Source organism: Polistes canadensis, unplaced genomic scaffold (genome assembly GCF_001313835.1).
Source record: "Polistes canadensis isolate GaletaPanama2010 unplaced genomic scaffold, ASM131383v1 scaffold_16, whole genome shotgun sequence".
Lineage (NCBI taxonomy): Eukaryota > Metazoa > Arthropoda > Insecta > Hymenoptera > Vespidae > Polistes > Polistes canadensis.
The window spans coordinates 1,414,323-1,428,411 of record NW_014569563.1 but is presented as its reverse complement, the minus strand read 5'-3'; the positions used below and the strand labels follow the sequence as shown (position 1 = coordinate 1,428,411).

Genomic DNA, 14,089 nt, shown 5'->3' with positions numbered 1-14,089 from the left:
TTACTATAAACAAATGTCTTTCGATTAACAGATTATTGTATACAATTTTTAACGATGAAATATATTATTTTTAATTAATTGTAACGGAAATTATTTTGCTTTTAAAATTATATCATATCCGACAATAAGTGATAACGATTATCATAAAGGAATATTTATTTTTTTGTTAGGTTAGTAAATATGACTGCACATTTATAAAACGTTCTTGTTTGAGATTAATACGACAGTAATACGTTTGTCGTTGAAGTCATTAAAGTCGTATCAATTTCAATAGAGCATAGGTCGAAGATTTTAAATTTTGTGTTTACTGATTTGTATAATGAAAATAAATGAAAAACAAACGCCTTTGATATTATTCAATATTATTTTGTTGAAATAAAATTCTAGTTTTCGTTTAATTTCGTGTTCAATGTGTTACAATATCTTTATCAAGATGAGGATCATTTTCATATATTTCTGGACCATCTACATTCTTATTAATTTCGTCGCATCTTTGGAGGATACTCCTGTAAACAATAGAAAATTAGACAAATTTGAATACAGTAATTACTTTGATTTCCATTTTAATGGAAAAAATAATCCGGATATCGATCTTAATACGGTAAGTATTGACATTAATAAATTTTAGGAACAACGAGTGATTCTTATATTTTTTAATTATTATTCCTATTAACATATACAATTTCTTATTCATAATAAATGCAATTCTTACGCTTTGCGAGTAAGCGCAAATGATAAATGATTCATAAATAATTTATATGGAAGTAAATTTTATCATTTTATAGTGAGTTAAAATAAAAATATGTTGTGATTCATACATTTGTTATGACTAATAATTATAATATCTAGAGTTTCTTTGTATCCTATTAGATTTTAATTTTAAACTATTAAGTTGACCTGTTTCTTTAAAAAAAAAAAACAGAAAAACACTATTCTTTGAAAGTTACGAAATTGTAGAATAATATCGTTATAATATAAGATTATATTTTTGGTCTACATTTTTTGATAATTATTTCAGTATCAATTGATAGCGAAGTATGGTTATCCTTCTGAAGTACATATTGTTATAACCGAAGATGATTATCTTTTGACGCTTCATAGAATTCCAGGGAAACCAAATTCACACCCCGTATTATTGCAACATGGTTTATTAGCAAGTTCCGCGGATTGGGTGATTTCCGGTCCGAAGAAGGCTCTTGGTATACACAATTATACATATATATATTGTTTTTTAAATTATTATAAACATTTAGTTACGATGTCCTTTTAAGATTATTAAAAATTCGTGTTACGTTTTTTCGAATAATTATTTTATTTATCATTTAGCTTATTTATTAGCCGACGATGGATATGACGTATGGCTTGGAAATTTTCGCGGTAATACGTATTCAAGAGCACATAAAAATTTCTCAACGAATGATGCTAAATTTTGGGATTTTAGGTATTTTTATAAAATAAATATATTTTTCAGTTATATATATATATTTTTTTTTATAATATTTTTCATATTAGTTTTCACGAAATGGGTATATATGATTTACCAGCGATGATATCGTATATTACCAATCTGAAAAAAAGCAATTTGACTTACATTGGTCATTCTATGGGAACAACAGCATTTTATGTAATGTCCACCTTGAGAGTTGATATTACTAGCAGGGTTCAAATGATGTTTAATCTTGCACCAGCTATTTATTTCGGTCATATGAAAAGTCCTGCACGATTTCTTGCACCTTTTTCTAATAATTTACAGGTAATCTTTACTAACTTTTTAATATCCATATAATTTATTAAGAGATTTACATATATATATATTTTACGAATGTTTTCTTCTTTTTATTTTCTAGTTTCTCGCACATTTGCTTGGACAAAATGAGTTTTTTCCACAAAGTTCTATATTAAAATTTTTCGTTAAATATAGTTGCGATTTGAGTTCACTGGGAGCTACAGTATGCAGTAACGTATTATTTTTAATTACTGGATTCGACAAAGCACAAATGAATAATGTTAGTTATTTTTATTATTTATTATTTAAAAATATTCTGATGATATTAAATATATTTTGTTCATATTTAGACGTTACTACCGGTAATTTTGTCTCATGTGCCAGCTGGAACTTCAACTAAAACATTTATACATTTATTGCAAGGAGTTAAATCCGCTAATTTTCGGCAATTTGATTATGGCGCGAAAAGGAATTTACAAATATATAATAATATTACACCACCTGAATATAATATTTCTACAATTACAGTACCTATGGCATTATATTATGCTCCAAACGATTGGTTAGTTAATGTTAAGGTATGTAATATTCAATCACATTAACTTTTTTATTTATTTATTGTTCCTACATAAAAATTTAAACGTTTTTAGGATGTTCTTAATTTATCAAAGGAATTAAGAAACGTCGTTGATAAGTACAAAATACCATTTGAAAAGTTTAATCACCTCGACTTCCTGTGGGCTATAGATGCACGGAAATTAGTTTATAATAGAATACTACATACAATGAAAGGAGAGTAAAGCATATTGATAATTAAAAAAAAAAAAAGTATTCTTGACAATTACAGATGCATATAAATTTTCATGTTTTCTTCAATATCTTCATATATATAATATATATCTGTGTTATTTTTATAAAATATTTTTTCTGATACAATTTTGTCATAACGTTTATTATAAATTGTTCATAATTCTTTTATTTCCTTTTTATTTTTTTATCATATAATATAATATAAAACAATGATCACATAGAATTAATGATCAACTAATAAAAATGAATAAATAGGTCAATTTTGTACTTTGGAAATAAAAATATTTTATAAGCGTAATAAATCTTACCTATCGAAGAGCCACCTTGGAATTATTCGTTTTCGTTTTATCAACAAAAATTTTTTGTTTATAATTTGTACTTATGCAATCTTTGTGTTGACAGTAATGAAGTTTCCATGCATCATTAAGTATACATATATTATTTGAGAAATATGCATTTTTTCCTATATAAACGTCAATTAAATCGCTGTGAATATGTAAATAGGACCGAATAATATAAAGTGAAATATATATATATATATATATATAAAAAATTATCTAATGATATATCTACTTATACATTATTATCACTTATTAATATTACTTTATAATATTATTTCATAATATTTTCTTTAATTAAAAGTTAGGGAGATAATAAAAAATAAAAACCCCGATATCAGCAATGTGTAAAGTATCATCAATTTTTGCAATATAAAAATAAACTTATTTAAATAAAACAATATTTATCCAAACATTGTAAATATTTAAGGTTTTTCAAGATATGTGAAAGCTTGATGAAATGATTTGACGTCTGCAATACTTTGCGTAAAAATTATAAATTAGAGATATGATCTGATATTTATAAGAATTGAGATAGAGCACGTTTATTAAACGATACAAAAATTTTTAGAATAAAATAAAGGAATGTAAGCAGTATACGTTCATTGTTCTGTTCTTGTCAATATTATATTTTATTGTACGTGTCCGAAGTTTGATGAGAATCGGAGATATATGCCGATATTTAATGATTTATGTGATGCATGTTGACTGGCGCACAATTAAATGTATCGTTTTAGCAAAGTATCATGATAGCGCATTTATAAACGTTCTGGTTCGGTATAAATGGTAGAGTTGAACAATTGTCGCGTTAAATACTAGTCGTATAACAAATGTATGAAATGTTTTTGATTTTTTGATCTTTTGGTAAAATTTTTATGTGTTAGAAAAAATACAAATTAAAAAACATTCAAATAGATATTGTAGTAAAAATGAAAACAATCTTTTTACATCTTGTCATTTTTTACGGTTTTATTAATTTGACTACATCCATTACAAGTGAATTACCAATCTATAACGTAGTTAATGATATATTATCAATCGGTCGTTATGGAAGTAATGGAAAATATAATCCGAACATCGATCTCAACACTGTTAGTATTTAATGTCTTTTTTTTTTCCCCGAGCATTTTTAATTTTTATCAAATTAATTATTCTCTATAAATCTTTTTCATCGTGGTAATATAATTCAAACAGTAATTTCGACGGTGATTTTCATCTTATAATTTTCGTATAATTGAAATATTCGCCAAAAGTGCTAACAACAGTGTTTTTTTCGGCAATAAACATGGGGTGTATTCTTAATATTTCAACAAATAATTTAAAAATTGTTGTGAAGTGAAGTTCTTTTTTTTTTTTTGCAAGAAACGCAAATTAAATTAGATCGTTTCATTCAATCACCATTTTTATTGAAAACGCTTGAACCACAATTAATTATTTACAATACATTTTTGTCTAACATTATTAATATTTTAAGGGACAGATAATACGAAGACATGGTTATCCTTCTGAGGCACATTTCATAACAACGGAGGATGGTTATCTTTTGACACTACATCGAATTCCAGGGAAACCTAAATCTCACCCCGTTCTGTTACAACATGGTATACTTTGCAGTTCCGTTCATTGGGTACTCAACGGTCCAAAATATGCTCTTGGTATACATTTTGCATTTTAATTTTAAATTATTATATCTTTACTTAATTATTTAACTTTTCCGTATTATACGTAATAATATATCGAATAAATATTTTAACCACTATTAATATTCTAACTATACTGTGTGTGTTTCTAAATCATCGTCGCGACAAGTGTTTTGATAGAAATGAAATTTTTGTAATTTTGCTATAAAGTTCTACGCGAATCTTATTGTTAATAATTTGCAAATTTGTATTTCATTTACTAAACGGTTCTTAAAAGCAATGAAATTATTAAATTATTACATTTTATTTAAATATTATTTTATCTAATAGCTCATAAAAAAATATTAATTTTATTGTTCGTCGAAGAATTGTTATTACTTATTGAAAATGTATTCATTTTGTTTTACATTAGCTTTTGAATTAGCTGATAGTGGATATGACGTATGGCTTGGTAATTTTCGTGGTAACGTTTATACAAAAGCTCACGTGAATATGTCAACAGCTGATCCCAACTTTTGGGAATTTTCGTATGTATATACTTATTCGATTCTATATTTTTACTTCCATCTTATTGTAGGGTTTTATTAGCAGACATAACACGTTTGTGGTAACATGGAGAGTATCGGTTTTGTTCGATGGATTCCTATATATTTAATCAAAATAATGTATTTTTATTTAAATTTTAGATTTATATAATATATTTTATATACATATTTTTTGTAATAGTTTTCACGAATTAGGTATATACGACTTACCAGCAATGATATCATATATTACAAATCTGAAACAAAGCAATTTGACATATATCGGCCATTCTATGGGAACAACAGCATTTTATGTAATGTCCATCATGAGACCAGATATTGCTAGTAAAGTTCAAATGATGTTTAGTTTTGCTCCAGTTGCTTACATGGGCCATTTAAACAGTCCTATAGATATTTTAGCTCCTGTTACAACTAATTTAATGGTATCTAGTATTAACTTTTATCTTTATTTGAAATAAATCGAAATGTGTATATATTTAAAAAAAATTAAATGTGTTTCTAGTGGTATTTTCATGAATTTGGTGAAAATGAATTTGTTCCACTAAACGATGTAATCTTGACTTTCGTTAGATACTTTTGCGATAGTGGTTTCATTCAACAAGAAATATGCTTTACGGTACTAAGTATCATTGTTGGATTCGATAAAGCTGAAAATAATAATGTAAGTTGTAACAGTATTTATCTTGTTAAACTAATGTAGAGACATATGTTAAACTGTTACATTGTTTTAGACGTTACTACCTGTCATTATGGGTCATACTCCTGATAGTACGTCTTATAAGACAATAAATCATTATAAACAAATGATATCATCTGGTAAGTTTCGACACTATGATTACGGACCGATAAAAAATCTAAAAGTTTATAATAGTGTAACCCCTCCTGATTATGACACGTCGAAAATTTGTGTACCTATAGCATTATATTATGCTGAAAACGATAATTTTTCGGATGTTACGGTAGGTAATACGTATTCAAACGTTTAAAAAAAAATCGAATTATTGCTTTTTTTTATTGTTTATTCTGTTTTATTTTTCAGGATGTTCTTCGTTTATCGAAGGAATTAAAATATCTCGTGGATCTTTATAAGATACCATTTAAGAAATTTAATCATTTTGATTTTCTCTTTGCTATTCATGCACCAAGTTTAGTTTATACTAGATTACTCCAGACATTGAAAGAGAATACAAATAAAGCTCCAACTAATTGTTAAATTTCTAAAGATTTTAATAATAATAAGAGACAAAGTTGTTTTGAATTAATATTTATTGAGCATATAGATAAAGATAATCTTATGATGATTTCGTTTTTTTTCTTTTTTCAATTTGTTTATGTTAATGTTAACAAAGTTTTAAATTATTATAATATTTTTTCTTATTTTTTATAATTAAATTTATAGGAGAGGTTGGGGCAATAATTGATGTTGAGATAGATTGATAAAATATAATTATCTGGACACTGTGGTGTATATTTGGTGGTATTTATGGTACATATTAAACTTGATCAGTTTAAAAAAAAATGTTTAATATTTATGGAAATAATGCAGTATCCAGAGCCGACAGGCTTTAAATTAATTAATATATTATATATATTAATATATATTTACACACGTAAAAAAAATGAATAAATAAATAAATAGAAAAATAAATATAGTGGTAAATGAAATCATAAGTATCTAGATCAATTTCTTCTTGTTTTTAATTTCTTATACTATCTTCAAAAATCTTATCTCCCCCCCCCCCAACCTCTCCTCTAACCTATTGTAGGAAAATTTTTATCGAGTAACGAATTAAAATAAAAAATGTGGAAACAATTGCACGGATAGGTTGGTGTATTAAAAATTTGTCTCGATCACTTTTATTTATTAAAATGATTTTAAAAAAGTGATGCGATCGGTTAGAACATTCGTTATTTGCTGATCATCGATTTGTTTTTGTTAGTTCTTACTTCTTCCGATTGGTAGCGCTGCAAGAGGTTAGTAGCGATGAAAGCTTGTGATATGTTTCAGTCGTGGTCCGTGGCCCGTGTCGCGGATCAAAAATGTAAGTTTATTTGTGTTACTTTACTTTCGTTTGTCTCTTTCTCTCTCTCCCTCTCTCTTTGTAACATATTAACGTGTGTGTGCTGTTGTTTAAGAATCTTTTTTCAAGATCCAATAACGAGGACGTAACTTCGGCGGCTATCGTTACTACTGGTGTATTTATCCGCTTGGCTGCCACGCCAATGTCACAAGAATCACGAATATTTTCTCGTAAGTCTTCTCTGGTCGCTCCCATTATTAGAAACAGACTTTCCGATCGATACGAGATACTCGCTCTTTCTTCGTGTCTTCTTCTTGACGAATCTAAACCAAATTGGATGCTGGATGACATTTTTCTTCATATGGGTTCTATTTTCTTTCTTTTTTGTTTTTGTTCTTTTAAACCCCCCATTTACGATCCAAATTTTTTCAATTTTTAAAATCAATTTTAAATATGTCTCTATACGAGATAGTTTTAAATTAAACAAAAAGAGAAAGGAAGAAAAATAATACACAACTTTTATTTACACTTCGCCGAAAATTTTGTTGTACCTTTTTTTATGAGTATAAACATATATACGTACATACATATATATATATATATATATATATATATATATACACATATATACACGCGAAAGATAATTACGCATATTTTGCGATAGTATCGCAATTGTGTTGAGTTAGAATAAAATATTTAATTCTTATACGTATCTATATATAAATATATTTACGTATCTTTTTATCGCTGTAAAGAAATGATGCGTTTGCTGTCCGATTAAGAATTTCGCAAACGAAAATAAATAAAAATGAAGTCGTACCTTATTTATTCGATAAGTAGGTCTTCGTTGTAACTCAAAGAAGTTTCGGTCTTGAGTAACGCATCGTCGCATTTTGAATTTCAATGAACATCATAATATTTCACCGCGTTTACCTTTTTCTTTTGACGCATTACAGAGAGAGAGAGAGAGAGAGATATTCATTTTTTTTTTTGGAACGTTTTCAATTATCTCGCGTATTACGAAATGACGGGATGTGTTTAATTCATGTCCTGGATAAGATAGGTATGGGAATTTTGTCACACAATATCGTAAAATTTTAAATATCGAAACGTGACATATCGAACTTGATAAAAAAAATTAAGTGAGTGAAAGAGAGAGAGAGAGAGAGAGAGAGAGAGCGAAATAAAAAGTTTTTTTCCTCCTTGCATTTTTTATTTTTTTTTTGTGGAAGGAATAATTCGTTTCATTTAAACGTATTACACATATACTATCCTATTTCTATTACACTAGTCATAGTCATAGTTCATATTTATTTTTAGTTTGCGTTCAATTTTAGTCGGGAATAAACGAAATATCGTTGACGATAGGATTATTTTAGAAAAAGAAAAAAAAAGAAGAAAAAAGAAAAAACACGTAATATTTTAACAAAATTAACACATATTAGTAAATGTAAAAATATGTATTATAAAAATAACGACGAATTCGTTTTATATTATTCAATCATTTTGCCTGGTTCGTTGGTAGATAGTTAGATAGGTTAGATAGTAAAATAATGTTAAAAGCACAATCATTCAACGTGTTCGAGCGTGACGGTGTTTCTCCATCTTCTTTTGCTTGGTTTCGAAACGAAGATGAAGAAGAAGAAGAAGATGATGATGATGATGAAGAAGAAGATCGATCGATCGTACGTAACGCGTTTTGTACTCGTATTATTTTTCTTTTTTTTTTTTTTCTCTGTTTAAATCGTGTCACGAGGCACTTCCGTATAAGAGGCTTTCTAATCTCTCCTGGATCGAGAACCGGAAGGTTTTGCATAAAAGGGGATGACAGTTCAATTCGACGAGTGGTTTAACGACTCATACACACACACACACATACACACATATTCACTCACTTACACCGTTTCGATATGAGCTCGTCCATCGATCTTTTTATTCCGTTCAATGAACGCGTGCCAGGCATTCTTCGCATATTACGAATACGAATAAATAATACGGTCGTCAAGCAGAGAGAAAGTAAGCGAACGAATTGCGAATATTTTTCGATTTATATTATATATTTACCACCGATCTTTTTAAAGTCCTTGACCTAAGCGCTCGCTTGGAACAAAACGAGTTTATGTATGAATTTATGTTATATATATACGTATTTATGTAATTTATATGTGTATGTACGTGTGTATGTTTATATCTCTTTTTATCATATATTTTTTTTTTTTTTTTTTTTTTGTATATATGCACATATTTGTCTATTTGTATTTTTATATATGCATGTATATATTTATGTTCGTATTATATGTATGTGTGATATATGTACAGAGTAAACGAATCGTCTCTTCTTGTCCCTTTGCTATCTTAATCTTGAAGACATTTTTCTCATCGAGTCACTATCTCTCTCTCATATATATGTATTTGATCTGAATAGTGAGTGGTCCATTTCATATATTGATATCGAATTCAAGTGTACAATATATTTCTTTCAATGCTTCCACGATCTTTCCACATATTCGTCTTAAAATGTTCTCGAGCAAATAGCTTTCATTCATTTCAAGTGCTTTGAATTATTTATCTTTTTCTTTTTTTTTTTTTTTCCACTTTATATACTTTTAACAGAAAATTTAAATGGGAATACGTATTCAAATTTTTGTAACAGATGCAGAAAAATTAAATTTCTCTCGTCCATTATAAAATTATTGATTTATTTAATTACGTGATTTCTCTTGTATATTATTATATTTTTCAGGATACGTCAATTAAAAGAAAAAAAGAAAAAATAGAAAAAGAAGATTAGAAATATTTTCTTTCGAGATTAGTATATTATTTTTGAGAATTAGAAGAGAAAATCGAACGCCAGGATTATTTCATCGTAAAATCTTGTCAATCGTCTCGTAGTCATACGTGATAACTTTATTATGCCTGTTTCAACGTTGTAGAGAAAGCTTAAACTCGGCTTAACCAACAAACGGAGGATTATTCCGAGTCCCTGACGTTGTGCAAATTTACACGGTCTTGTGCTATTATTGTTTTACATGTGCTCATTGATACCTCAACTTAGCTTATCACCTAACTTTGAATTATAATCTTTGAAAAAAATGTTACACAAAAAATTCGAATTCCGTATCAATACTTTTATGTTCCCTATTGTTTAAGATATATAGTATAGAAAAAAAATCATTTCTACAAAAGCAACAAAAAAAAAGTTAATAAAATAAAAATACACTTAAATAAATCTTTTATCACATGCGTGGTAATAAAATATTAATACGAGCCACACAAAAAGAAAATGCGTACGATATACACAATCGAGTATTTTCGTTTCCTAATTTTGTAAGCACAAAATTTTATTACATTTAATTTGAAAATTATTACAAATAATACATATAATCAAGTAATTTTGTCCATAAATGTATAATAATTAAAGCATATACAATATTATCGAATACTTGACTTTAATCTTTTTACGCAAACGATTGTTATTGGATCACGTCGAATATATATATGTATACGTTCTTAGAAGCGAAAGGGTTAATGTTAAATTCCTATGATTTGAAAGCATTGTAATCCTTGGTCGAGGAACACGAGGAATCGTAAAATAGGAGAAAGAGTTATTTCGAATGATAATCGAATACAGAAAATTCTTAGTTTGAAAGTCTTAACACGTTCTTTTCTTTCCTTTTTATGTTTTTTTTTTTATTTCTTTCTTCCTCTTTCTCTCTCTCTCTCTCTCTCTCTCTCTCTCTCTCTCTCTCCCTCTCTCTCTCTCTCTCTTTTACTTTTTAAACACGTTTCAAAGGCACGAAGAAAGCGTAGGACGGTTTTTACCTTATCAAGAATAAAATTCTATTTTTACAAAAGGGAGCAGCAACCGCTTGGTAAACAGTAAATCACGAAGGCGCCTTATAACCAGAGGCGTCGTGTGAAAAATAAAGTGGGAGATGCTTGATACCGTTATAACAGTATATATAGAGGTATACATATACATATAAATATACATATAGAAGACTGGTGAGGTCCTTGCACTCTAAGATACTTCGTCAATGACTTTTTTTTTCTTCTACACATTATCGATTTAAATTACAACTTCTTTCTTTATTCTGATATCCTACCAACGACGAAAACGAATGAAATACTTTTGTAACGTTTCAAAGTGTAATCATTATTGTTATTTTAAGGATCGAAAGAGAGGTTTCTCCGTGCTTTCTAATCGCACGAAAGCGATCACGAATGAGTATACACTTACACACATACGTTAGTACGTACGTGTATATTATATTTATTCCTCGTAAGGATCCTTTCGATCGTCGTTTTTTCGAGATTTAAAAAAAAAAAAAAAGAAAAAGAAAAGAGTAATATTATAAACATAAAAATAACAGGAAAGCTATCATCTATTCGTATCGTTATTAATTAATGACAAAAATAATGATTTCATGAAAGTAAATTTATCGTTTATTTTGTTGTTGTTGTTGTTGTTGGTAACGACAATATTAATAACCGTTAATATCGAAATGTTGAGAAGTTAATTATTAGTTTAGACGTCGCGTTAAATGTTTTCGAAATGATTTTTTCTTACAATTAGAATAAATTGCATTAGTTATATTATAGTTGGTCCTTTTATTCGTACACGAGAAATCACGGGAGACTTGTGATATAAACGATCGAAAGGATAGTTTGAAGACTAGAGAAAGTAAGTAATAAGTTCTTGTATATAAATATATACTTTACTTATGATCTGTCTATAAATTAAAAAAGTACAAATTCCGATGGGCAACAGACCGAATTAGAAACGATATCCCAAAGACCCATAAGAAGACTGTTTAGTAATTAATTTATATATAATACGGTTGATTTTTAAATTGAAAATAAAATTAACCGAATAAATTGCAGTATAATTATATACATCGTTTTAATTGTTATATGTCTCAACGAACTTCGACTATCTATTATCGAAATGAAATGTAATTTCGTAAGCAATTAACTTTCTTTGCAAAATTTTCGATTTTCTCACCTATCGATCTTAATTTGTATACTGTTATTTTTTTTTCTTTTATTTTTCTTTTCAAACAAGATTGCAAGTATATACATATCTTATCGTTCAATATATAATTATATTAAATAGCCCCTACACGCGGGTAATTTTTAAATTAATGATAGATGATAAAACTTGATATAATATATGTTTTGGGGCTTGGCAAATATATTTATTAATCGTGGTTTTTTTTTTATTATACTAGTTTAACGGGAATACTTTTTTCATTTCAACATTATTAACCTATTTTCTTTAACTGCTTTATCGTCGACGAAAACGAATGCCATTCCTTATCGTCGATCGTTCGCGAAGATGTCATCGGGACACCTTCTATATATCACGGTGTACAGTAATTCGACTTTCACTTCGAGCAAAGTGAATGCTATCGTATACGAGAGAGAAATCATAAGGTTGTTGTGAGTTTCGAACGAAGCTACGAACGTATATATCATACGATTTTATGCGAAATTATCTATGATGATCTATTTAAATAATTATCAAAGATATATTAGGCTTTAGTTTCTAACAAAAGTTGTATTTCATTTCGATTATCGATTTAATCGTTTCAACGTTTTCGATTTACATGGAATCTCGTGATTTTTTCTTTTTTTTTTGCTTTTTCATATTTCTTTTTATTCAATTATTTTTATTTACATTTAGTTTTGTTTTAAAGTGACTTAAGTCCTTTATTATTATATAATTTTCTTTTTTTCCTTGATAATAAATTTTAATTAATGTTTTTTTGTGGTGTAACGTTTTTTAAGATACAAACACGTGAATATTTTCAATTAAACGCAAGAAATGATGCGAATGTTAATGAACAAAATATAAACTTACGAATTGATTTTGTTTGGTCTTATTGTTTTTCATAATAATTCTAAACATTATCAGGAAATAAATTGTTCGAGATAATCGAGACTTTCTCCGTAGGTCGGTAAATTTTCCATCGTTCGAAAGTAAATTTCCGTCTTTTTAACAAGCGTGTATAGACACATATGTACATATGTTATACGCTGCTGGTACTCGTAATCCTTCGTAAGTCATTGATCGATCGTTTGCGTGAGACATAAATTTAAATGTACGTTTAACCGATAAGATTTTAATTAATACAGGAAAACACGCTTTATTCTATCGAGCGTAACGCATTATATATTATTTTTCTTCTTCGATTATTTGCAATGAATATTTGATTACGACGAAATTTTGTATTCGCGCGGGCAACAAGAGTTCGGTTTTGAAAAATATCATCATACACTAACACGCGCGATATTTAATTAAATATTTTTACGAAATATCGCATGCAATCCATATCGGAATTTAAATATAAAATACTATATCACGAGAGTTATAACGTATTTTATTTTAGTTTTTATTTTTTCCTTTAATTTATTTATTTATTTTTCAAAGGACCCTCGTAGTTTTAGTGGAACAAAAAATATTGTCCATGTGCCGAATTTTTTATTTTATCCTAACGTTAAAATTTTTAACGTACGTGATAAAATGGAAAGAGTTATTTTCGATATCCAATAATAAAATCGTGCAAATTACCCGTAATCGTACGAGAAATCTAAATAAAAAGAATGGAAATTAATAGAAAAAATATATCGTAACGATGATATATATTCGTATAGGCGTTAATTACAATTTTTATAATGAATTTTCCAGAATTATTAGTCGATTATTTATTGACGGATATAGAATCGATATTTTATAATACATCTAACACACACACACAAGACATGTTCTACATCATCGATACAACGATGACAATGACGAATGAATGATTACGGAAAACTTTAGAACAATAATGTCGTCTATGCAGTGCATGTTCACGTACATGCAATAGAAGAGTCAAACATAATAAGTATACTATATTTACACCCACACTTACGTATATCTCTATAATAAATATATGCGCATGTGTATACATATTGCGTCGATAAAAGTATTGGAGCAAGATAATCGCGAGTAGAAGCTTTTGTT

At 27.8% G+C, this 14,089-nt stretch overlaps 3 protein-coding genes across 5 annotated transcripts in view; all 3 read left to right on the top strand.

Annotated features, from left to right (window-relative positions):
- The first annotated feature begins 433 nt into the window (after nucleotides 1–433).
- Nucleotides 434–2,657, top strand: LOC106793597 (lipase 3-like). Its single transcript, XM_014760647.1, has 7 exons — nucleotides 434–601; nucleotides 1,019–1,199; nucleotides 1,327–1,441; nucleotides 1,513–1,753; nucleotides 1,848–2,006; nucleotides 2,077–2,304; nucleotides 2,377–2,657. The coding sequence occupies exons 1-7, from the start codon at nucleotides 434–436 to the stop codon at nucleotides 2,524–2,526; spliced, it is 1,242 nt and encodes a 413-aa protein (XP_014616133.1). The 3' UTR covers nucleotides 2,527–2,657.
- A 1,146-nt stretch (nucleotides 2,658–3,803) lies between these two features.
- LOC106793596 (lipase 3-like) lies at nucleotides 3,804–6,272 on the top strand. Its single transcript, XM_014760646.1, has 7 exons — nucleotides 3,804–3,965; nucleotides 4,349–4,529; nucleotides 4,927–5,041; nucleotides 5,241–5,481; nucleotides 5,562–5,720; nucleotides 5,791–6,018; nucleotides 6,099–6,272. The coding sequence occupies exons 1-7, from the start codon at nucleotides 3,804–3,806 to the stop codon at nucleotides 6,270–6,272; spliced, it is 1,260 nt and encodes a 419-aa protein (XP_014616132.1).
- A 763-nt stretch (nucleotides 6,273–7,035) lies between these two features.
- The window catches only part of LOC106793631 (guanine nucleotide exchange factor for Rab-3A-like), a 28,933-nt gene continuing 21,879 nt past the window's right edge, over nucleotides 7,036–14,089 (top strand). Inside the window, exons 1-2 of one of the 3 annotated variants that reach the window (XM_014760740.1) lie at nucleotides 7,036–7,101; nucleotides 7,196–7,310. The gene's annotated coding sequence lies outside the window, so the exon portion shown is untranslated. Of the gene's footprint in view, nucleotides 7,311–14,089 lie in introns of all 3 variants that reach the window. The other 2 variants (XM_014760742.1, XM_014760739.1) reach the window with 2 other exon arrangements.

Coding starts and splice junctions, on each gene's coding strand:
- LOC106793596 (XM_014760646.1), top strand. CDS start 3,804: ATGAAAACAATCTTTTTACATCTTGTCATTTTTTACGGTTTTATTAAT. Junction 4,530..4,926: donor CGGTCCAAAATATGCTCTTG/GTATACATTTTG, acceptor GTTTTACATTAG/CTTTTGAATTAGCTGATAGT. Junction 5,482..5,561: donor CTGTTACAACTAATTTAATG/GTATCTAGTATT, acceptor ATGTGTTTCTAG/TGGTATTTTCATGAATTTGG.
- LOC106793597 (XM_014760647.1), top strand. CDS start 434: ATGAGGATCATTTTCATATATTTCTGGACCATCTACATTCTTATTAAT. Junction 1,442..1,512: donor GCTAAATTTTGGGATTTTAG/GTATTTTTATAA, acceptor TTTTCATATTAG/TTTTCACGAAATGGGTATAT. Junction 1,754..1,847: donor CTTTTTCTAATAATTTACAG/GTAATCTTTACT, acceptor TTTATTTTCTAG/TTTCTCGCACATTTGCTTGG.